The sequence below is a fragment of the Sebastes umbrosus genome, chromosome 8 (genome assembly GCF_015220745.1).
Source record: "Sebastes umbrosus isolate fSebUmb1 chromosome 8, fSebUmb1.pri, whole genome shotgun sequence".
Taxonomy (NCBI): domain Eukaryota; kingdom Metazoa; phylum Chordata; class Actinopteri; order Perciformes; family Sebastidae; genus Sebastes; species Sebastes umbrosus.
In genome coordinates, this window is record NC_051276.1 from 29,132,390 (window position 1) to 29,155,881 (window position 23,492).

The 23,492-nt window shown below is 39.6% G+C and overlaps 1 protein-coding gene across 1 annotated transcript in view; it reads right to left on the minus strand.

Annotated features, from left to right (window-relative positions):
• si:dkey-215k6.1 (transmembrane protein 132C) overlaps positions 1-23,492 on the minus strand; it is a 295,611-nt gene that overhangs the window by 64,822 nt on the left and 207,297 nt on the right. The window contains exon 5 of the mRNA XM_037777558.1: positions 18,525-18,720. Within this exon, the coding sequence (XP_037633486.1) occupies positions 18,525-18,720 (196 nt within the window). The remainder of the gene's footprint in view (positions 1-18,524; positions 18,721-23,492) is intronic.

Below are 23,492 nucleotides of genomic sequence, written 5' to 3' on the forward strand. Positions count from 1 at the left end.
TTTTTTTTAATACTTGTGAGTGTATAAGTGTGTGTATGTGATAGCATCAAATCTATTTGTTAGACAGAGTAATTACTTCAGGCTTTGGCCAAACGCTGAAATGTTTCTTGTGATCTATAAGACTTCAGACTAATCATTACTAACTGAGCTCGAGCCAAATTTCCTCTCTTTCATTGGGAGTTATTTTAAGGCTTTCATAAAATGTTTCTCCCCTATGGAATCAAAAGATTATTGGTGCAGTGGTGGAGCTTTTTCCCACATATCCTTGGGAAAATTATTGATTGAGCTCGTGTGCTTTCATCAGACGTTCACACTTTAGAACTACCTAGTGTGAGATAATGTAGAGAGAGACATAAACAGGGTATTATGTATGGGATCAATAAAGGGCCAAAAGAAGTTGAACCTTTAAAATTAAATTCTGAAATAACCTCACAGTTTCTATTTGTACAGTATATCATCTCTATAGATTGCATATGAATGTGTCTTGATTTGTCAACATGTAAAAAACAAAAACACAATCAAGTTTGTAAATGTTTTAAAAAAGATGAAATCTGCAAATAAATACAGTTAACAAAAAAGCACCAATAAAAGCATTTTGAGAATGCGTAAATAAAATGAGTGCGTGAATGATTTCAACCTTGAGGTTACACAAAAAGTCCAGGAAAAAGAATTGTTTGAGTATACAGTATATTTAAAGTTGTGACCTTGAAAAGTAACTTTTAAAGTCGGTGTGTTACGGACGTTATGGAACGCATGAGTTTTGTCTTTACAGCTTAATCTGAGGTCTTTAAAGATGCTGCTTAATTCATATGTAGAGTTGATGCTATGATGATGTTTAAGTTGATGGTTCAACATATCTATTGCTGGAATAGTCCAACATTTTGGAAAATATTTAGATTCTATTTTATATTTGCTTTCCACATTACACTTTTGCCTACACCATTGGTTCCCAACGTAGGGGTCACGACACCCACTAGGGGTCGCCAAAGCTTCAAGGGGGATCGCAAAGTGTTCTTAATTTTAAGGGGTGTAAGACAACCTTTTTTTAAAATATACAGTTGGCCTATATCTCAGCATTTCATTCATTTCTGTGAAGAAAACTAAATTAAATTGTTTTTTATTCACATTTTAAGTTTGAATTATAATTTAAGATATAAACTTAAAAATAAAACCTCACAGGATAAGGGCACAGTGAAAACCTGAACACAAGCCTCATTATTGCCTCGTCCTGCATTAGAAAAGTACACTGTTAAAACAACCAAAGAACTAATAGAACAACGGCCAAGCAAAAAAAAATATATATACAAACAAAGAATTGTATTTAAAGTGCCTAAAAATAAAACTCATCTCTGTTGCAGTATTCACAGGAAATAATCTGCTCAAGGTAGAGAAATGAAGCTTATGCATAAATTCAGTTAGGGAGACTAGGTGTGCAATCTCATTCATTCTCATTCATTCTGGGTCTCTCGCTCATGGGCTATTAATATGTCAGCTGATTATGGACGTCTCTCTTTTCAGTGACCAATCAGATCTTGCCATATCTCCCTAAACCAATCACATTGCTGCTGTCAAAAGTTTAAAAACCGTTCTCCTCTATGCTGTTTTCAGTGTCAGTATTCAGCACAAACGGATGCGACCCTCCACCACCCCATCACCTCCAGATTCATCACATCAGAGTAATCCTGCTCCACTTCATTCATCGGATCTGCATCAATCTTCACTACCACCATCACCAGTGTCTAGACCCGGGGGAATATTACTAAATCCTACTACAGCCTCACTTCCCCCTTATTATTTCACATTGGGTCTAAATCGCCAAAGAATGTTACTATTCATTATTCGTGCACTTTGTAATAAATCACCATTCAATTCATACGAGTCTCTCCTGATTGAAACAAAGAAGTACGGACGTTTAGCTGGTTCTTGAAAGCTGTGACTGTGAAAGTAATCTGTCTTCTAGTGATTTGTTGGATGTTGTCACACTGCAAATATGTAGTCAACAGCTTGTTTATTTTTTACACTATTATTATTATCAATGTGTTGTGTGTGAACACGTATTCCACTCCCATACAACATTTCACTGCAACTGCCAGCACTTCTAACTTTTGCTTGATATGTCAGTGTTTGTGAGGCATAATTGCATGAACTAGGCACAGCATAATACGTGTAGGCGTACGGAACTGATGAGAGCTGAGAGCAGGCGTAGATGGGAGGGCGTTTTTGAAGGTACTGTTGATCCTTGTGTGACTAATTCAACCACACACTGCACGATGAAACATGTCCAATTGATAACGTCAAGGCAATAAACTCCCAGCTGGTGGGTGGACAACAGTGTAAAGCCTTGATTGTTTTCAGGTACCTGTGTGAAGTGTGGCTGTGTGTGAATCTCAGGCGGGATATTGTTCAAAAAGAACATTGATGCTTAGGTAACCTTCCTCGTTGCTGCTGTATAAATGATGGTTAAATGGCACACACACTAAAAATAAACACTGCTATCCATCTCTGTGCCTCAAAGTCACAGTGAAAGTGCAAGTTAAAGTGAATTTAGCTTCCATAAGGTGACGTATTTCAAAGTGTTTGTTGCGTAACTTACATATGCAGCGTTAGTTTAGTACACAAGTTACATAAAATAAGTCAATGTTGACTTGATGTCCTGCATAAAAGTCTGTGCTTGTTCCCCCAGACCATCCACCCAGACCTCCTTCCTACGCAGTCTTTCTCACTCTTTATACTACGGCATTTGCTCTGACTGTCTAATACTGATGCAGATGGGTTTACATTGGAGTTATAGTTCAAAGCCTGATGTGTCTCATACAGACGATAAGTCCCCACAGTCCCTTCATTGGTACCAAAGAGCCGTCGGATGGTTTGTGAACGTAACATCACTACCATATAAGACTGTTGGCCTGCACCTACACCTCCCCATCCCACGTTGTTAAATCAGGAGGTGGAGGATGAGGGTGAAATGAATAAACACACACACTCTGCTAACTACTGGAAGGTCAAGGTCATAGGAGAACTTAAAGCATGTATTTTGTATTTCACTGTCTTACTCATACCATACAAGCACCAGACTACAGACATGCCTAACCTACATCCTGCCTGAATTTGGAAATGGAATTATTATTGTTTTATTTTATTTTTATTCTTGTTTGAAATAAAGTATATTCAATTCAACTGTCATTCAGAGTGAATTACTGTACAATAAGCAGTACAATAATAAGCTGTATAATGAGACTCATGAGCAAATTTATTTATTTGATAGTTTTTTTTTTGTTTCTGTTGCTCTTTTCTCTCGTGAGTTTCTTTTCATATATTTCATTGTTTTGATGTATGAAACCATTTGATTTTTTTCTTTTTTCTTTTAATTGAAATGATTCTTCTGTTTGTGATACTCTCTCTGTGGCAGTAACAGAAAGGCTCCTACTCCTACGCTAATTTACAACCAGCCTGAGTATGAACATCAGTTGAAAGTCTACTATGTTGAATATACTGTAGATCAAATCATGTCTGTCAGTCAGGTGGAAAGATTTTCACTGACTGTCCGTATCCTAAACCTCGTCAACTCTGCAGCCAGTGTCGCTGTCTGTCACCACGCTAATTGCAGCTGCTAACGAGATGCTAATGAGCCTGTGGGGGTATCTGGGAGTCCATCGCCTTGTTGCTGGGACAATTAGCACACGCATAACCTACTTCCATTCTGACCCACTGCCAACGTGGAAACCAAGGTTGAATCTATGGACTGACACAATCACCTCACATGCACACACAACGCTTGTGTTTTGCATCACAAACACGCCTTTACACACACACACACACACACACACACACACACACACACACACACGCACACACACACACACACACACACACACACACACACACACAGGTGCTAATGGGGCCAAAAGGATAAGTCTTCCTGGGGACAGCGTTTAGATTTGCCAGTGGTAATTATGCACACAGCTAATTAGAGCAGGTAATTAGCCAGAGAGGCTGTTGTTTTAAGACCTTCCTGAAACACAGATTATACAGGTGCAATAACACTGAGTGTTTGTGAACACCTACAGTGTGTCTATGTTTATATATTTATGTATTTGAATGTTTATGTATACTGGTATTTATGTGAGAGACTTTTTGCTTTATTATTGGGTATAAGAAATGTGTATTTGTGGGATTTTGACACTGAATTAACTTTGAATATCGAGATCAACATGTGGCACATACTAATAATTTCAAGCATTTGAAGGGATAATGTACAGCTAGCCGGTCATTGTTGTGAAATAAACCATGAGAAGGCGATGCGGCAAACCGACGCGAAGCAAAGGGCGATGCAAGGACCCCTCTTTCATCGCCCTGAAGGGGTTTATTTCACAACAATGACCGGCTAGCTGTACATTATACCGCTTATTACACGGCTACTTACTTAAGAAATAAATAATTTACCACAAAAATGGTCCTCCAGAGTCCGACATCAGTACCGCGCTCGTAGCAACAGTCTGTTACAAAGAAATAACAGACCGTAGAACGTTGTGATTGACCAATCAGAATTGAGTATCCAACAAAGCCGTGTAATAAGTCCAATCCAGAATCATAATCACCTAAATGGGACGAACAGATCACGTCATAGTTAGAATTTATTCCTAAAAGCACTGCTGCTAACTGATAGATGTGTTGTCAGCCAAATGAATTAAAGAGTCTTTTATTATTTTGTGTCATTGAGACTCTTTGACTCTTATCCCTGCTGAATGTATGACCTGGGTCCTTTGCTTTTTTTGATCATCTAAAAAAACATCCAATTTGTACTACTGTGGCATTTAGGGCAAGTTGACATGGATAAGAGCATCAGTTAAATGTCTGAAATACAAAATGGAAATGGAAAAAGCAGCTGACATTTTGCTCTCCTCTTCACAAATTTATGAAACGCAAAAAATGCAGAAGGAGATGAAGGGGAAGGGAGAGGGAAACAGAAATGGATGGATGGATGGAGAGAGAGCGGGAGGGGAGAAGGAGAAAAAATGGAGGGAGGGGCCTGTGCAAGGAGAGAGAAGTCAAATAGAGAGAGGGAGAGACGAAGAACAGGAGGGAGGAGGGATGAAGACATTTGGTAGATATGAAAGCTAACAGCCCATCCAACCCCCCCACCCCACACACACAAACCACTCTTGCAAAGATCCCAGAAGAATTGTACTTTCAATTTCCAGACCGCTAATTGCATTAGAACTGCCCTGCTCTCGTCTCCTCTCTCTCTACTTCTCCTTCTCTACGTCTCTCACTCATCTCTCTCCTCCTCTGAGCTGCACCAGGACTTCCAAGGGACTATTACATGGTGCTCTGCACCTCCACCGGGCCCTCCTCTTTCTCTCCATCTTCCTCTCTCTCGCTCCCATCTGCGCTCACTTCTACCATTTTAGCTTGTCTAATTTCCTCCCTCTCGTGCCATCTCTTACTTTACCCTCTCTTTATTTCTCCATCCTTCTTTCTCTGTGTCTCCTTTTTTCCCACTTCTATCAATTAGTCAAACCCCTCCCTCCGTTTTCTGGCTATTCTCCTTCCTGCCAACGCCTATCAATTCAACCTCTCCCCCCCCTTATCCCTACGCCCTCGTCCTGCCTATTTTGAACTAGTCGAATTTTTCTTTCTCCTCATTCTCCCTCTGTGTCACGTCATCAATCTGTCTGTTGGTTTCCGCCAACTTCTGTTACTTGTGCTCAGCTAACTCAGCTGATTTCATGTGATGGAGAGTTTCAGTGTGCAAACTGTATAGAATATTTTCTATCTGTATCCTCCTCGCTCGCTCTTCTCTGAGTTTTCCTGACTTCCTTTCCTGGTTTTTGCCTCTTGATGAACCAGCCCGTCCTCCTTTCCAGGGTGTCAAATACCGGCGCTTTGTCACAGCTGTCTGCTTGTGATACCGCCGCAAAAGGTATGAGAAGCACCGGGCTTTCCATTAACTACAATGTAAACTCATCTGCAGCAACAGCAAACGCTCAGAAAATGTCTGAGGTGGAAAAAGTACTCAGATCTTGTCCTTAAGTATAAGTAGCAATACCACAGCGTAGAAATACTCCGTTACAGGTAAGTAAGTCATGCATTTAAATGTCTACTTCAGTAAAAGTACAAAGGTATTAGCATCAACATATACTTTAAGTACCAAAAGTAAAAGAACTCAATATGCAGAATAATGTATACAATATCACTTGATTATGATTATTGATGCAATAATGTGAACAATACTTTGTTCTTGCAGCTGGTGAAGGTGGAGCTAATTTGAACTACTTTATAAACTTTACCTGCTGGTCAGCTTGTGGATTTTAATTTTCCCAGGATCAATAATGTTTTATCTAAATCTATAATATTATAATATCATTATAAATAGAAAATAAATATACATCACAATGTATTTTCAATTTATTTTAAAACTTCATTTTTTAAATAAATGTTGTAGAGGTAAAAGTATAAAGTAGTAGAAAATGGAAATATTCAAGTAAAGTACAAGTATCTAAAATTGTACTTAAGTACAGTACTCAAGTAAATGTTAGTTTCCACCCCTGGAGAAAGTGCGCCTGGAGTGTGGTGACGTAGTTTAAAGAGCGAAAAGACACACTAAAGGCAGTTGGGAATGGTGGTGGAGGGGTTTTTCCTAAACCTAACTCAGCGGTTTTGTTGCATTAACCTAAAGTGACGCCAAGGGGTGGAGTTAAGTGGCAGTATGTGACGAGTTGGTATGAGAACGTGTTGGATGAACGCACCTTCTTACTATCAGAAGTTTATTCATTTGTGTGGCAGCGGTTGACCGAAATCTTAAAATGTTCATAGTAAGAAGGTTGCCAGTTTTACCTCCAAGCTGTCACCCTGGTGGCCAGACTCTCCTCTCCCTTTCAGATAGTAGCTGATGTACGCCCGAGCACTCAGTTCCCAGCTGCCCCAGTACAGCTGCTTTAGTGGCCCATGAGGACTTGGTGGTTGGACTAAGCAGCTCCCGGGTGGGATTAAAAGTAACTGAGCATGAAGGAGTCTGTCCTCGGCTTCTGATTTGGTTCATGAAAAAAAGCAAAAGTCAAATCAGCGAATCTTGTCGGAAAACGAGAGCTTTTTTGTCTCGCTCCATTACTCATCTTGTCTCAGTTTATCTCTCCTCACTCTCTCTCTCTCTCTGGAGTTCATGTCGCAGGTCTCCTACATTTCAGTAGGTTTCACGTGGGCTTTCATTCCAACCACAAACTGCAGTGGGTGATTCCGCTTTTTAGCTTCTCCTCTCTCTTTGAAAATTAAATCAGCGGTCGTGTTTGGGTGGATTAAACACCAGCATACATCGCTCTTTGGCCCACGATTACTCATCCCTCACCTACACTGCATTGGTGACATAATATGAGTGAACAGTGATTACAATAATACTTTCTTTACTCAGGTAATTATAGTGAAGTCATTAGTTTGCTCATTGTAGCAATGCACTGACAACATGAAAGTCTGTGTGATGCAGGCATTTATCCAGGGCACGAAGTGGGCCTGTACTTGGCGTGGCGTGGCGTGACATCTCTTCCTAACCTGACGCGATGTGAACGAGTGAACATCAGATTGTTTCAGTTTTTTCCCAATGAAGTTGTCCTAACCTGCCCCGTGCCTCAGCGAACAGGCTGAGCGACGTGTTTGTTGTTTGAAGACGCTGACAGTAACTGACAGTTAATCAATATCACCCTCTCTATGTGATAGAGAATGACGTCGCTCGTAGTATATCAGGACAATTTTTCGCGCTCCATTTGGTAAAGTTCGCTCGGTCGCTGTATGTTAGGTAGAGGTGTAAGCAGTACGAACTTAAAAACTATGTGGGGAGCATCTGGACGAGCCGACGCACGGCACGGTGAGTGGTGAGCGGTGATACAATACAATGTTCACGTCTATTTTGTAAAATATTTAGTGAACAGTTCGTCCTAACATTTTTATTTATTTGTCAACAAATATAATTAATGAAACATTATTTAAATGATTTCTGAATCTGCTCTCCTAATTTATAGAATATAATTTTACAGGGCAAACATTTCCAGAAGAATTAAATGTTGTGTGAAGATGTCTCTGTATAATCTGTAGGAGCATCCTGACTCCCTGAAACCTGAATGAAGAGCCCACACACCACAGCTCTGCATGTTTATCTGCCTGTTGATTCCAGGCTATAGACATCCTATAATAGGCCTATATTATAGAGCGATACTACAAATATTACAGGAAAGCACTGTAAGCATTAACACTGTATACAAACACACCACTTTAACCCTATAATGTTCCAGATGGATTATTATTGGAGTGATATAGGCCTACTATAGAAGATGCATAGCCCAAGTATTATAATATTATAGCAATGAAATCACAGCTGATTATGACTGACACATTATAACATGCTTAAAGAAATAATGAATAAATAGGAATAAGATACCGGGCGATAAACACACCAACATGTGAATAAGTACCGAGGGAGTTCCGGCACTTATTTTTTTCCACTACAAGCACTGCATTTATCACAATAAAAAGAGCACAGAAATGTTCTTTTTGCCAGTACCACCATCCCCATCAGTGACTTCTTTGCTAAGCTCTTTGGGAAGTTGGAAAAGTAGTTTCCATAAACATTTTGTTCAGACATTATTGTTATGGCTACAAAGCAATGGAGATGTTTTGCAATGCTGAATACACAATAAGTGACAGGCATTTACAATATATCAGGCGACAAGGAGCAAATGCTTCTTCCTCTGAACAAACACCGCCCGGAGCCAATGTGCCTTTATCCTGCTTTTTTCATTGACTTTGCATGCACACATACATTTAGTTAGAAAGTAAGAGTAGTTCCTTCCTCTAGCCTTATACGTTCTGTCATTTTCTAACTTCACCCCCACACTTGTATTCTAGCTTTAAACATCTTCCCCCTCTCTCTTCTTCCTCCCTTCTCTTTTTCTGTTTCTTGTTGACTGATTGGAGCGAGCTGGAGCCGCTCGGTATGGAAATGAACCTGGAGAACAGGACAAGTTCTCAGTGACCCAAATGCATACACACTCACACTCACGCATACATAGAATATGTCATATGTGTTGATTAATTGGGTGGTTGAAGGCTGGTAACAAGCAAATACCATAACTGAAGAGAAGCAGGGAGGGCATGGGTGAAAAACACAAGACTTGCTGGCTTCTTTAGAAAGTGGAAAAGCTTACAGTAGTGAATAAAACAGCACTATTGGAGGTTAATAGCCAGAATAACAGGGTTGAACTAGTTGAAATATGTGACAGAAGTACCCCTAAAAATGTCAGGAATGCCTTTTAATGAATAAAAATTACGGGAATAATCTTCCATGATTTGATCACTGCCTTGAAAATAAAATATCTCAGGCTAAAGGAAGTATTCTTCGACACTGAATTCCTCTTAATCTCTACATGGCTTTTGCAGATAACTCAGGCTTTGATATTAAGTTGTTAAATACAGAATAGGAGAACACCTGACTGTCTGTTGGGCGTAGATGTCTTAATCATTTTATCTGAACAGTGAAAATTTCTCAACAAAACTTTATGGTTCCTACTTCCTTGTCTTGGAGGTGAGGAATTTCTGTTTCTTTTTTGCAGACATGGCAAAGGTCATCTTATCAAATATAGAACATAACTCAGTGTCCGTGACATGAAATAAAAACATAAAAAATAAATACAAAGATAAATAAAAAATAAATTAATAAATAATAATAATAATAATAATAATAATAATAATAATAATAATAATATTAGTAATAGTAATAAAATAAAATATTTAAAAATTATAATAGAAAGAAAGAAAGAATTTGTTGATTTTATGAGACATCCGAGGAAATCTAAGTTTTAGTTTTTTTAAAACAAAAATACAGGCAACTATACCAAGCAGTTAAAACGAACAGAGATAACCTGGAGAGAGTGTTTATAATATTGATTCCACAGTGTCTTGCTTAATGTCAGTGTAAATTAGCAAGCACAGGTATTAAGACCACTGCTGAGACACACACAGAAAATAAGGGAATTGAAAAAACAATGGCTCGAGACAAAAAGATAAAAAAAATAATCTAGAGGAGGCTGTTTTCTAATAAACACACAGACCTTGAAAATGGTAAATCTATAATTGAGTTTGAAAACTGTGTGTGTGTGTGTGTGTGTTTGTGCGTGTCTGCTTTCATCACCAGATTATTGACTACTCAGTTTCCTCTTCCTACTTACTGACTTCCTTTTAGAAAGAACCAATCAGAAGAGGCTAATTAAGGAGCCACTTAGCGTAACCGCTCTGCTAAGAGGTCTGCACACACACACACACACACACACACACACACACGCACACAGTCACACACACACACACACACACACATAACAAACAGGAGCAGACATACTGTGATGTAAAAGCATTATTACAAAAGAGCACAGGTAATGTTCCAACAAAACTAGATGGGATATGCAGCTTTTCTCTCTACATGTTTACTTCTTTGTCAAAAAAAAACTTCAGACAACGGTAAAGCAGAAAATCTTGCTGCTAACACGAGACACATTTTAATTTAATGTAGGCCCTATTCAAATCAGGCTGATATTATAGAAAGGAGAACATATTTTTCAGTCTGTCTCTCTCCCCCTCAGTCTGAGAGGTTGTGAAACAGCCTCGTTCCAGGCAGAGGTATGTAATGGCGCTTGTAGGGAACATAAAACAACATTATTACTGATCCAATTTATCAGCCACTGAAATATCTCTAAGAGCAAGGGAAGTATGGCAGGTCCATTTCTGACCTCCCTTTTTCAGTCTGTTTTTACCCCGGCTAACATGCCGGCTTGTTTCGTCCCTCTTCCTCCGTCCATTTGTCTCCATTATTTCGTCTGATGTTCTCTTATTAGTTATATCACAGAGACGGGTAATGTAAATGTAAAGTGTAAACCAGGTAAAGCCAGGGATTCACAGATGGAACTGAAAAAGTGAAAAAAGGGCAAGACTTTTCATTTTCACTAGTAATTACCACATTAACAGGAACACAGACCTGGGTCCCATTAGTACAGGACTCTGATGCTGCCACTTAGCAAACACTGAGACGCTGTCCTTGGTGCTGAAACACCAGCAGTCTCAACTCTCCTGTGCTTTGTTGCATTTTGCCGTCTGCAAGGATACAGCATGAACTCACTGAGTATGACTACCTATTGATAGCAACCCCTATGCTTACTGTATTACATACTGTACAGTACTTACAGTTCACGTAGTTTATTACCAGCCGTGACAGCAACGTTGGTATTGTTTTCGCCTTGTGAGTCTTTGTGAGTGTTTATAAACTGGGAAAAAAAAGTTCGGAAACTTGTGTTTGGTCGATTATTTCTGCTAATTGGCATCCAGACAGAACCTGGACTCATCACTGAACATGACATTCCCCCACATGTTCAGGTTCCATTGTCTGTGTTGTCTACACCAGCGCAAACGGGCCTGACGGTGAAGGGCAGTCATTGCAGGCTTCCTGGTAGCCTTGTGAGAATACACTGTTTACCATTGGCAGAGCATTTTGACAAATTTTTCTTGGGCACTACCCACATAATCAGCTGTGCTGCTCATCCCACAAATGCATGATCCTTACAAGTTGGACATCATTGTGAAGGTAAATAAACAGGCTTTCCAACCATGTAAAATACAATGCCAATTAGCATTGTAACAACAGAGAAATAATCCACCAAACACAAGTTTCCAAACTTTTTTTTCGCAGTTTATTTCTGTCTGTGGACAGATTTTTTTTCAGCGTGATAGCGTCGCAAGCGTACAAGATGCAGTCACAAAACTTCATAGGTGTATAGTTGAGATCAAAATGAAGTTGAAGTTTGAAGATGGGCGTGGTTACGCCCCCACTGTACGCCCCTGGCCCGACTTGGCGTCATAAAACTTTATAGTGTGTAGTTGAGATCAAAATGAAGGTAGAGTTCAAAGATAGGCGTGTGGTCCGTGCAAGGGCGCCGGAAGTAGGGGGTTAGGAAGTGAGGAAGGAATAAAATAAAGATCACTGGCTAAATATAGCTCATTTAGCTGGAGGAGTGTTTCAGGGTTTTGGCCATGTATTCATCTGCTGCCTGGTGACCAACATTTTTTTTTTATTTTTAGAAATGCTCAATTCTGTCTCTACCACTTTATAAGCCTCCATTAAGCTATGCAAACAGCAACTGGGCCAATGGCAATTTGTATTTGTTATATCCCATCACCATGTTGACATAATCTGTGGGCTCTTTCAGACACACTGTGTGACATCCCCAGCCAATGGGAATAAAATCTGAAATTACAAGTCACAGACTGCCCAATAGGAATGCAGTTAGGGCGGGACAAAGCTATAGCATTTAGAAGCAACAGTGTAATTGTCAGAGCTGTGTATTGTGTGAGGCAAATGGTGGTGGATTAACTATGTTTTTAGCCACGGCTTAAAAATGAATCAAGTTTCACCAAGTTTATGGCTTTTCTGCTTCCTCAAAAATTTCCAGAATCAAGTTTGAAAGGACCGTCTGGGTTAAATAAAAGGAACGTTTCCCACAGAGCCACCATGTTAGAAAAGCATCAATTTTGTTCAATGGCTGGCTGCCGCTGTGGGTTGCCATTCAAAGGATTGACTGCAAGTCCACTTTTCAGCTTGGGGAATTCATATTTTCACTTCTCCAACAGTTTGCACTTCCCCTGTTCCACCCTACTGTTCCCTTTAGGCAATAAATAATAAAAAAAAATAATCCACACTCTGCTGCAGCTCAGCAACGGCTCTGTGCGTTAGGTGATAGATGGTTTGTTTGAGGGGGACAGTGACAAGACTGACGCAGCATAGGAAATGTGGTACAATGCAATAACTGTTTCTTTTTATTTTGCTGATTGAGGGTTAAAAACTGTAGTAAATTACTCTCATAAAAACGGATGTATATTTTTGTTTAAAACGCCTAAAATTACTACCCAACATAAATCAGTACTAGCTCCTCAACCATAAAGCTTATATGCATACATTTGGTCTTATTTGAAAGGAAAAAAGCTAAGGAGTATGAATAAATTGTAAGTAAACTAAACTATATTACCATGGAGATTCCAATGGAGAAGTAATACAAAAATAAAAAATGTTGTCCTCGCCTAGTATAACATCTTAATTTCAAACCATTAAAACCAAGATCCCATCGACAATGATTATGAGGATCAGCAGGACTTCCTGCCAACGCCACCTTGACTATACAAAGTGACTAAATCTGCCGTTTTGGGCCAAAATAACCAAAATAACCTGGGTGAAATATTTTGACAAGAACATACATCTGTGTCAGTGTGAGTGCGACTGTAAATGTGAAGTTTGACGGCTATGTCTCACCTGCTGTCTGTTGTGGCTGTGTATGTGATATGAGGTACATTTAAGGTCTGTTGGAGGGCTTGGAAATTCTAATTTCCAACGATATCAAGCATGAAATAGTAGATTTATGATAAAACTATCACAGATCTTTTGATCACAACTTGTTCTTATATTTACAACGTTTATTTCTGTGCAACTTTATTGTTAAAATACTGCATAATAAGAAATACTTTGGACTACATACACTTGGTTTACGTGTCCTGAAAGCTGAAGACCCCAGGATTTCAAAACGGTATAACAATCATATGTTCTGTACATAGATGGTTATGAAATAGCGATGTTTTGTAACTACCGGGGGCGCTCGGGTTCTAGAGTTTGTTTTCTTGTAATTTTTGTTTGACTTTTTGCAGAAATAATGCACCAGGAACATTATTAGAAAATGTGTCATTGAGTGGACTAATGCTAACAGCTTCATCATAGTATTGGCTTCAAATGAGAGGTGGCAAAAACAGCTGACAATAAATGAATTGTTTTAATAAAATGTTCCCTCTCAAATCTCACTTCTATCTGTCAGTCTATCTCTGCTTCTATCTCTCTTTCTGTCTCCCCACCTCCCACTCTCCCTAACTCTTTCTCCTCTCCTCACCTCTGTACTCCTCTCTAAAAGATGAAACCAATTTTTCAGCCCCCGCAGGAGACAAATTACTCCTAATAATCCCTCGTTTCCTGAAGAGGGCCTCTTTCTTTCCCGCTCAGCCAAGAGACCAGAACCTTAATGGATATGCGGAATTAGGAGGAAAATGTCGGAGAGGGCTCGGTAATGACAGGCAGTGTTCTGGTTTTCATTATTGCCTTGTAAAGAGAGAACTCACTGCATTACCACATCAGTGCTGTTGATAAGCCGACTTTTGATTTGGGAGACGGTAGAAGATGGCTGAGGTGGAGTTGAACCGCCCAGACAGATCAGACAGAGAAATAATGTTTAAAAGCCGGCGCTGAGTGCTCCTGATGCAATTATGTGTGAGGTTTAGTTTCTAGGTTGTTAAAATATGTAACAGCTGTAAAGATCCCAAATTTTGTCACATGAGTGTACTTGTGATATTATACTCTTGTTCTAATCCTCAGATGTGGAATTGTTTAGGAAGGAGGATGCGAGACTTTGTGAAAGCTTTTACATCCGGCTCCCTTTGAAGATTCCAGCTTATAATTTGATTCCTTCCCCTTCCATACTCCGAAGACCCAAAAAACGTTGTCGCTTTCATCTCAATGACCTTTCACAGAGACCCCTCTCAGGGACAGGCACCTTAACCAGCAATCAACACCTGGTCAGATGTTTTGGTAAACAAATCAGGAGACTGCAATGGCTTGTAATAACAGCGATTTTGATGCTTTTACCCAAAAGAGAGGGGCAATAAAGAGATGGAGGGAGAGAAAATCAAACTGATTATTTGTGTATTTTCTTGTGTGTGTGCGTGTGTGTGTGTGTGTGTGTGTGTGTGTGTGTGTGTGCAAAGGCTTTAAGAGTAATAATACATGTAATTATAATATAGATGTCACATTTTTTTATCTGTTTTGAATAGGGCTGGGTATCGTTTCAAAAATTATGACACCAGTACCAATACCAGAGCCCTTAAAGTGATACCAGTATCAAAAGAGTACTTCATTTGATACCCATCATGTGAATGGAAGCTGTGTGTGTCATGGATAATAGCAGCCGCTCTGTACTGTGCTCATACGTTTTGTTATCGCTTATAACGTCTTCCCTTGACCCACGGTGGCAGTACGGCGTCGTGGCGGAGGCATAAAGCCCACTCTCAGGTTAAAACTGTTAGCTCTGTCAGCACCGTTGCCGTTGTTAGTACTGTTCACGCTGTTAGCACTGTTCACGCCGTTACTACTACTATCCGCTGGCTCAACCACTTCTATGTTGAGATGTGAGCTGCAGTAGTGGGATATGAACGTTGCATTAAATTAAAGAACGCTTTGTGATTGACTGTGAGCAACAAAAAGGATTGAATGCAGGTATCGTTTGACTGGAGAAGTTTCAGAGTCACCGGATCTCAACCCAACTTAACACCTGTGGGAGATTTTTGACACGTCAGACATTGCTCTCCATCACCATCATTAAAAAACACCTATGTTTTTGTTTTATCTTTGAGAATGGTGTTCATCCCTCCAGTAGGGTTGCAGAGACTTGTAGAATCTATTCTAAGGAGCACTGAAGATGTTATGGAGGCCTGTGGTTACCCAACACTTTAATAAGCCTCTTCAGTTAATAAGCCACTTCATGTTCATCCTTCATTTTGCCACACATCCTTATAACTAATCCGCAGAAGAGGATCAAATTGATCATGTTTTTAGATGGAACAAAAACAAACAAAAAATTGTGTGTTTTACAAATTATAATAATCTAAAAGAAAAAAATAATTAAAGGGTATTTCAATGTCATTTCTGTCAAGTTAGTGGAAATTAATGACACAAAAAGGCTGTCAAAGTTAACGCGATAATGCAAATTAGTTTTAACACCACTAATTACTTAAATGCAATAACACAACTTGCTCAGTTTTAAAGCTGAAAAAGCTGAACATACTGGCATCATACAAAACAAGAAAAACTAAGGAATCCATTGGTATCAACCAGTCATACTAGCGTGTCGCAAAGGAGGCTATAAAACGCTAATTTTGGCGAGGAAAAACTGACAAGGCTATTTTCAAAGGGGTCCCTTAACGTTTGATGTTAAGATATGTGAATCAAAACATAAATATATACATAAATTTGCTTAAAGCAAGCATATATGCCCACTTCCATGTTGATAAGACTATCAAATACTTATCTCCCTTTGAGGTACAGAATGAAAAATGTGTGATTAATATGCGATTAATCACAAATAACTGCGGATAATCACGCGATTAATCTCAGTTAAATATTTTAATCGATTGACAGCCCTAAAAAGACATTTCAATACATCACAAGCTCAAAGGGTCAAAGTTGTGATCTCATTTTATACTTTAAGCGTTCAACTAATATCCATGAGCATTTATTTTTACTGAAAAATGTATTCAAATGCTTCTGTTTCAGGGAATACAGGAGGATGAGATGTAGCTTTATCCACCCCAGAGCTCCATTCACACGGCCCCCTCTAAAAAAAGCTAGTAAAATCCCAACAGCACTGCTATTTGAAATGAAGGTTTCAAGCTTGCTTTTCCAGTGTGTGTGAAAGAGACAGGGGTTGCAAAAGCCCAGAACAAAATTGGGTTTTCTCACTAGGGCTTTGCTGTTTGAAGGAGGGCTATCAGGCCAGATTAGCTCTACCTCAGTGGTAATGGAACTGGGAGTATTTTGAAAAGCATCCTCCTCCTCACTTTTTAGCCTGAGGTTCTTGGTTGCTGTAGCCAGAGCAGCGATGTCTGTTACGGGATGTGTCTGTTTTGATCTGTGAATGTATGAAGTAATGGTGGTGATGATGAGAAATGTTACAGATGAAAGCAGACTTTTAATGCAATCTTTTCCTTCACCTGACCCTGTCTGATAAAAAAGTAAGTACAAGCCCAAAGTCATCATTCTTATGTAAAGGTTAGCTCTCTTTCCCCAGACAGGAAGCTTTGAATTTAACTTCAATTCAGACTTTCTGATGGCAACACTATACGCAGAGAAATATGAAGTACAACATGCATAGACGTTCGTATTTTAGAAAAGCATATTTCATTTGAAGGTCCAGTGTGTCGGATTTAGGGGGATTTATTGGCAGAAATGGTGTATAATAGGGATGGGAAAATTTTTACTTCAAACATTTTAATGTATTAATTTAGATGTTTTCCAAAGTAAAAGTCCCTAGATGTGTATGATTCAACTTTTTCCCATGGTCTAGTGTCAAAAAAGTTAACAAAATTCATAATAAATCGTGATATTAAATTGCAATACTTAAAGGGACTATTTGTAACTTTGTACGCGCATAAATGTAGCGGGTCGTCACACATGCGCGCTCGCATGTGCGCGTTCGCGTGTAGCCGCTGTACCCTCCTCCTCTGCGTTGTCTTCTCGTTACCGACCGGGTGCCGGTGTCTCCTCTGCTCTCTCCGGCTGCGGGCGGAGAGAGCAGGGAGACACGCTGCAGAGCGCCGCTGCTTCAGCCTGCACTTAGGCAGGAAAAGCCAACACTAGGATCAGATCTAAATCATGTTCATGGAGAGACCTTCGTCTGGTCAGCTAACATTACTGCCAAGCAGCTGAAATATAGAGTGATATTGTGGTTTTAGCTGACGTGTGTCGCCTCACTGTTTTGAGTGATGCTCGTTCAGGTATATTTAGAGCGAGCAAGCGCGAGCCCGACGCTGACTTTCGTTGATTTCACGGCCACAGGTGTCGCTGTTAAGAAGCATTTCTGAAAGTTACAAATAGTCGCAATACACAATGTACTATCATAAAGGTGTAAAAAAAAACATAAATTATTCACATTTAAGACTCTGGAATCAGAGAATTATTACTTTTATTTTCTTAAAAAAAATTAAAAAAATACTCAAACCAATTAAGCGATCATCAAAATAGTTGGCGATTAATATAATAGTTGATCAATTAATTGATTAATAGTTGCATCTATATAACACAGTATGTCTTGCAGAGCAAACGTTAGCTATTCACTTTCTCATGAGTTGCATTATTGAGTTGTAATTGGTAATTTGATTACATCACATTATTTCCTCCCATCTTCCAAGTATGCAAATAATAACTCAATTTTTATTATTTTTGTTGTGAACTAAACTCAAAGTGACACTGAAGTCTAGAACAATAGCGGTTCGGGTCTATATGGAAAGCAGTTTTTAAGACCTATAGAGGCAAACTGTGCTTGAGTCTCACCAGGAATGACACCTGCCAGCATGACGCATACACGAGGGAAGCATTAGTGCGTGGGTAGGTGGTTGTGTGCCCATGTATGTGAGTCTGCTCGTCATTTTGAAACCTATAAGGGTGAAACCTGCTGTGTGTGTGTGACCAGGAGGCTTGTAGCAACAGGAGGGGGTAAACAAGCTGACCTTTCCAGCTTTGATCAACCTGGAGGAGGGGGGATGAGCTCAGCAAGAAGGTTAGCAGGAGGAGGGGAAATGGAGGGGAAATAATCTATTCCAGCATAAGAAATGTGTGCTGCTGGGTATGTCAATATGTATGCTCATAGATATCTATATCTCTACTCATCTGTTGAGTCATTCCTTACCTCAGCCAGCGGTACGATTCCCTGTATGTCTGCGTTGCTGATGTAGAGGTGCGAGACTTTCTCCGTTTGCCTGGAAGCCGCCTGCATGCCGGCCGGGTACTCGACGTTCCAGTGTAGAGTCTGGGTTGGCACCAGGTTGATCACGTTATCCACCTCAAAGTCCAGCTGCATCACCTCATATGATGGACTTTCCAATCTACAGACACAGAGAGAAACGGGAAAAAAAAAATTTAAATTGAAATCTTATGCATTTTCTGTTTTAAAAACCCAAATATTGTTTTTGGTATTTCCTGCAAAAACATCCTCTGACGAGCCCTGATAACCACTCTGACTGGCCAGACAATGTAAAGAGTGGCATGTAGTGTTAACTTTGAAAGCCCAAAATAAAACCCTTTCACAATCTTTGGAGCTGAGAAAAAAATCTGTAGTTTACATCCACACTAAGCGTGTACTGTACTGCCACTTGTGAAAATGTGATTATGATGATAATAATGATCAGGATGATGAAGGGCGATGATGGCGAGGATCTTGGTGATGGAAGTGCTAATGATGAGGAGTGCTTCTGCCTTGAGGACTGCGAAGAAGGTGCAAAAGCTATCTGTGTGTGTGTGTGTGTGTAAGTGGGTGTGGGAGAGAAATGAGGAGTCAAATAACGGCATCCAAAAATAATGAGACATTTTACAGCTCAAAGGATAGAAGCTTTACGCTTCCTCCGAAAAGCCTGCGCAAGTGTGTTTATGTGCCTCTCTCTTTATGTTGGTGAGTGTGTGTAATAATATTATGTTTACAATGCTAATGATGTTGAGCATCAGCACAGACTACACTGTAGTAGCATTGCTCAAGATGTTTTGGATGCAGGCTCATATCTACTTTAGTTTAGCTTAGCTTAAAGACTGAAACAAGGGGACATAGCTAGCCTGGCTCTGTCTGTTGTCAGGCTATCAAATAGGCATTATTGGTCGCTATAAGCCCCATAGATGTGGGTTAATAGGGGCCTACTACACCCAATATTAGGTTTTATCATCTATTCACATGGTAGATCACCGAAAGAAGGTGTAAAAGAACACGACAGCGACCTCTAGCAACTGTAGTAATAATGACAGGAGCAGAAGCAGAAGTCAGGTGCTGTAGTATAGACAGTATGAAACTCCAGGGGTGGAGGTCGGGTGCGCTCGGTGGGACATAAAATACAGGGTTGTCACCCAGGAGGCCAGGTTTTGCATCCTGTGTAGTTGTCTTTGTGTTCACAAGTTTCACTTTCACTTTTGAATCATAGTTATTTTAAGCCAAAACACATTTTTCCCTTAACTTTACTAAGTGGTTTTGTTGCCTAAACGTAAAGAAGCCTTTTTGTCTGTGTTAAAAACGTAACGTTTTATTGGGTTTTACATGTTACAATGTGTTGCTTTGAAATTTCGCTTTCACTTTTACAATGTAGTAGGCGTAGCAGGCCCCTAATGACCAACATCTTTAGTGCTTATAGCGACCGATATGGCCTACTTAATGGCCTGATCACAGTTGAATCAGGTGAAAAGTAAGAAATCTGCCAACCAGCACCTCTAAAGCCACTGCGTGAGAGTGATTCCAAGAGACATTATTGATCTGAAAATCATGACAAAGATCAGTCATTATAATAGGAATCTGTTAATAAAACTTCCAGATCATCATTTTCAGATTCAATTTAAACTTTCTACCTGGAAACTACAGCAACTTTAAAAAAAAAAAAAAAATGTTGTCTTCACTTCTACGTCTCTATTCTGATTCCTACATCCAGAAATTTGTCTGTCATTCTGACTACTTGGATTCCTGCAGCACATCGTGCCCTCACAACTTTGTAGACTGTCATTACCTGCTTCCTGTCTGCCTGTCAGACATCCTAATTCTATCTGCTGCTAGTGTAAATCCTATCCCGCTGTGTCATTTATCCCCTCAGATATTCTTTGCTTCTCCTTCTTCTAGAAGGAGCCAACAATGGCGTAGTTAGGGCTGTGTTTAGGAGTCAAAATTATGGTCACATTCGCAATGAATTCATGTATGAATGACTAAATTAAATAAAATGGTCACACACTGCCATAAAATGCTGTGTTTGTTGTGCTTTAAGTCGTAGCACACAGAGCAGAAGTAACACGACGGGTCTTAAATAAAAACACTATCTGAAATGTGACAGTACATTTCCCCGTGGTCAAGATAGCGGTGAAATATACTCACTTACAGTTCCCAGCGAGTGCAACACAAAAGGTCTCCTGGGTGGGATTTTGGAGATAAGCATTCAACACACACCACAGTCGACTGTTTCGCAGCGTCAAGTGAGATGCTTTGAAAATAATGTAGATACTGTTTTGCAACTGAAAATATCTCTGACTGTATTTTTCATTATTTCCACGTCACTGTCTCTTTAACACACACATGTCCAGCAGCTAGTGGAACATGAATTAGAAAGAAAGAAGCAGCTGTAAATTGATTTTGGAGCCACCGTTTTGTAGCTCTGTCTTACACACACACACACACACACACACACACACAGATATATATAGGGGTTAAAGGTCATGACAAAGCCAATTGCTGGGGGTCTGTGATATCTGGCATGTCTGTGTGGGTGTGTGTGTGTGAGTGTGTGTGTGTCTAGGGAGATGGGGTGAGCGATGTGTTACACAGATAGATTAAGGAGAGAAAACTGATGGATGTCAGCTCCACCTTGACCTCTTCCAGATCCCTCCATCATGCTTGCTTTTCTTTCATCTATCTCTACCCATCTGTCTGCTTCTCTCTGCCTCTTACCAAACCCAACCCGACATCATATTATAGTTATCCCGTCTTTAAACAGAAATGTTGCTTTGGTTTTCTTTCTTTAGTCACATTGAAAGATTTAGGAATAACCACTATTTTACCCCAGCCTCCCTTATCTTTGCTTTATTTCATCATTATTCCATTACTGACTATTAGTGGGCAGGTGCAAGCTGCTCTTTTCTATTGGCACAGTCAGAAGTTGTGTTTTCCGTAAACATATTTTCATTCGCATTTTGAAGTATCACATTAGAAATAAATATAGCTTTCAATGATTATTTTGCCACATCTGTTAAAGAACTAGCATCTAACTTTGGTTCTCTCCTCTCATCCCCCACCTGTTTCTTCTTCCACATCCCACCAGTTCTCTTCCTCTGAGATCACACAGATTCGACTGTCTGATATTTGGAACTCTTTGAAGAATTCTCATACTTGTGATATGTATGGTTTAAATATGCATTTTCTTAAGACTCATGCTGACAGCTTTATGCCTCTTCTTATCTGATCAATCTCTATATCAGGCTTTTCTATCTTCCTCTCTGCCTGGAAATCTGCTCAGATCACCCCCACATTTAAATCTGAGGATCCAGCTCTTATATCAAACTACAGGCCAATATTCATTCTCCAAGTTGTATCAAAATTATTAGAAAAATCCTCTCTGACAATCATCTTAAAGCAATAACGTCCTCAGTGACTCTAAATATGGTTTCTGCTCTACCTTATCAACCATGTCGGCATTATTATTATTTATCAATGACCTGCCTAATGTGTTTAAATACTCTAATTGTCTAATATATGCTGATGATACTGTCATTTTTCTTTCAGATTCAAACCCTGATGTCATAAATTCAACTCTCTTCTGATCTTTACTATTTACATGACTGGTTGAAATCTAATCATCTAACTATCAATGTCAACAAAACAGAATTTATGTTTTTTCATTCCCCTCAGAAATCTTTATGTATGTCAGACCCCATTCATTTTGCATATCAAACACTAACCATCACAGAAACCAACAAATATCTTAGCGCATCCCTCAATTCCAACCCGTTCTCACTCCCAACTTGTCAAATATCTCAACTTTGCCAGTGCCCGTCATTATCTGATAGATGGGACGTACCTGGCTTTCAACTAACTCCCATGTAAATCCATTCGCGTCAGTATAAGAAGGTCAGAGCAACTGACGTAGTACAAAGAGCAAGGAAGTCTGTGTTGAGGTTGGATGGATCAAACAAACAGGACTTTCCAGGAGACCACTGTCATGTCCCGTGTGAAACAACGCTGAGCTTTTTGACTACAGTTTTGTTACGTAACTTTTGTACTTATGTAACAAAAGAAGTTATTTTACGTAACAAACTTAGTTCTTTGAATCCAAACAGCGATCTTTTCCCAAGCCAAACCAAGTGCTTTTGTTGCCTAACCCTAACCAGGTAGTTTTGTTGCCTAAGTAAACAAAAAAACTGAGTAAACCTAGGTTGGTTATAGGTTTGTTGTCTAAACCTAACCAAGTAAACCTAAAAACTAAGTAAATCTACGTTGGAAGTTTATTTTGAAAAGAGACTGTATGCATGTATCAAGTGGAAACTGACACGCCATCCCTGACATGTCCAAAACTGACGCTAGAAGGGTAACTAGAGCGTCATAGTTTGAAGCGTAGGTCCAATGACAAAGCGGCGGTATTTGACAAGTTGGGAGTCAGAATGTGTTGTTGATTCACATCTCACTTAATAAAACCACATTCATAACTTAACAAAACTCAACCAGCAATTGCATGTTTATAACAAGATCAGACCATATCTCAACCTTACTGTCTCCCAATTTGGTCCATCACCACGAGGGAAACCATAAACCAATAGAAAGACTAAACAGCAGAGCTTATGAGAACCATGGTAACCTTCTCCCTTGGACTCACCACTGCACTTTCACATTCTAACACTCTGACTTTTCAGAACTACAATGATAATCTAGCCATTAAATCTTACCTTCAGATCAACAATAACTCCCCTCCAACACTTACTGCTCTACTTCCAAGACACAACTCAAGTCAGGAACGCATCACTTGAACAATTTCACATGCACTTATTCCATTACCGCCTTACAAAAACAATTATGGTCAGAGATCACACACACACTAAACTCTGGAATGAGATCCCATATTACATTAGAGCAATAACCCCTATTACA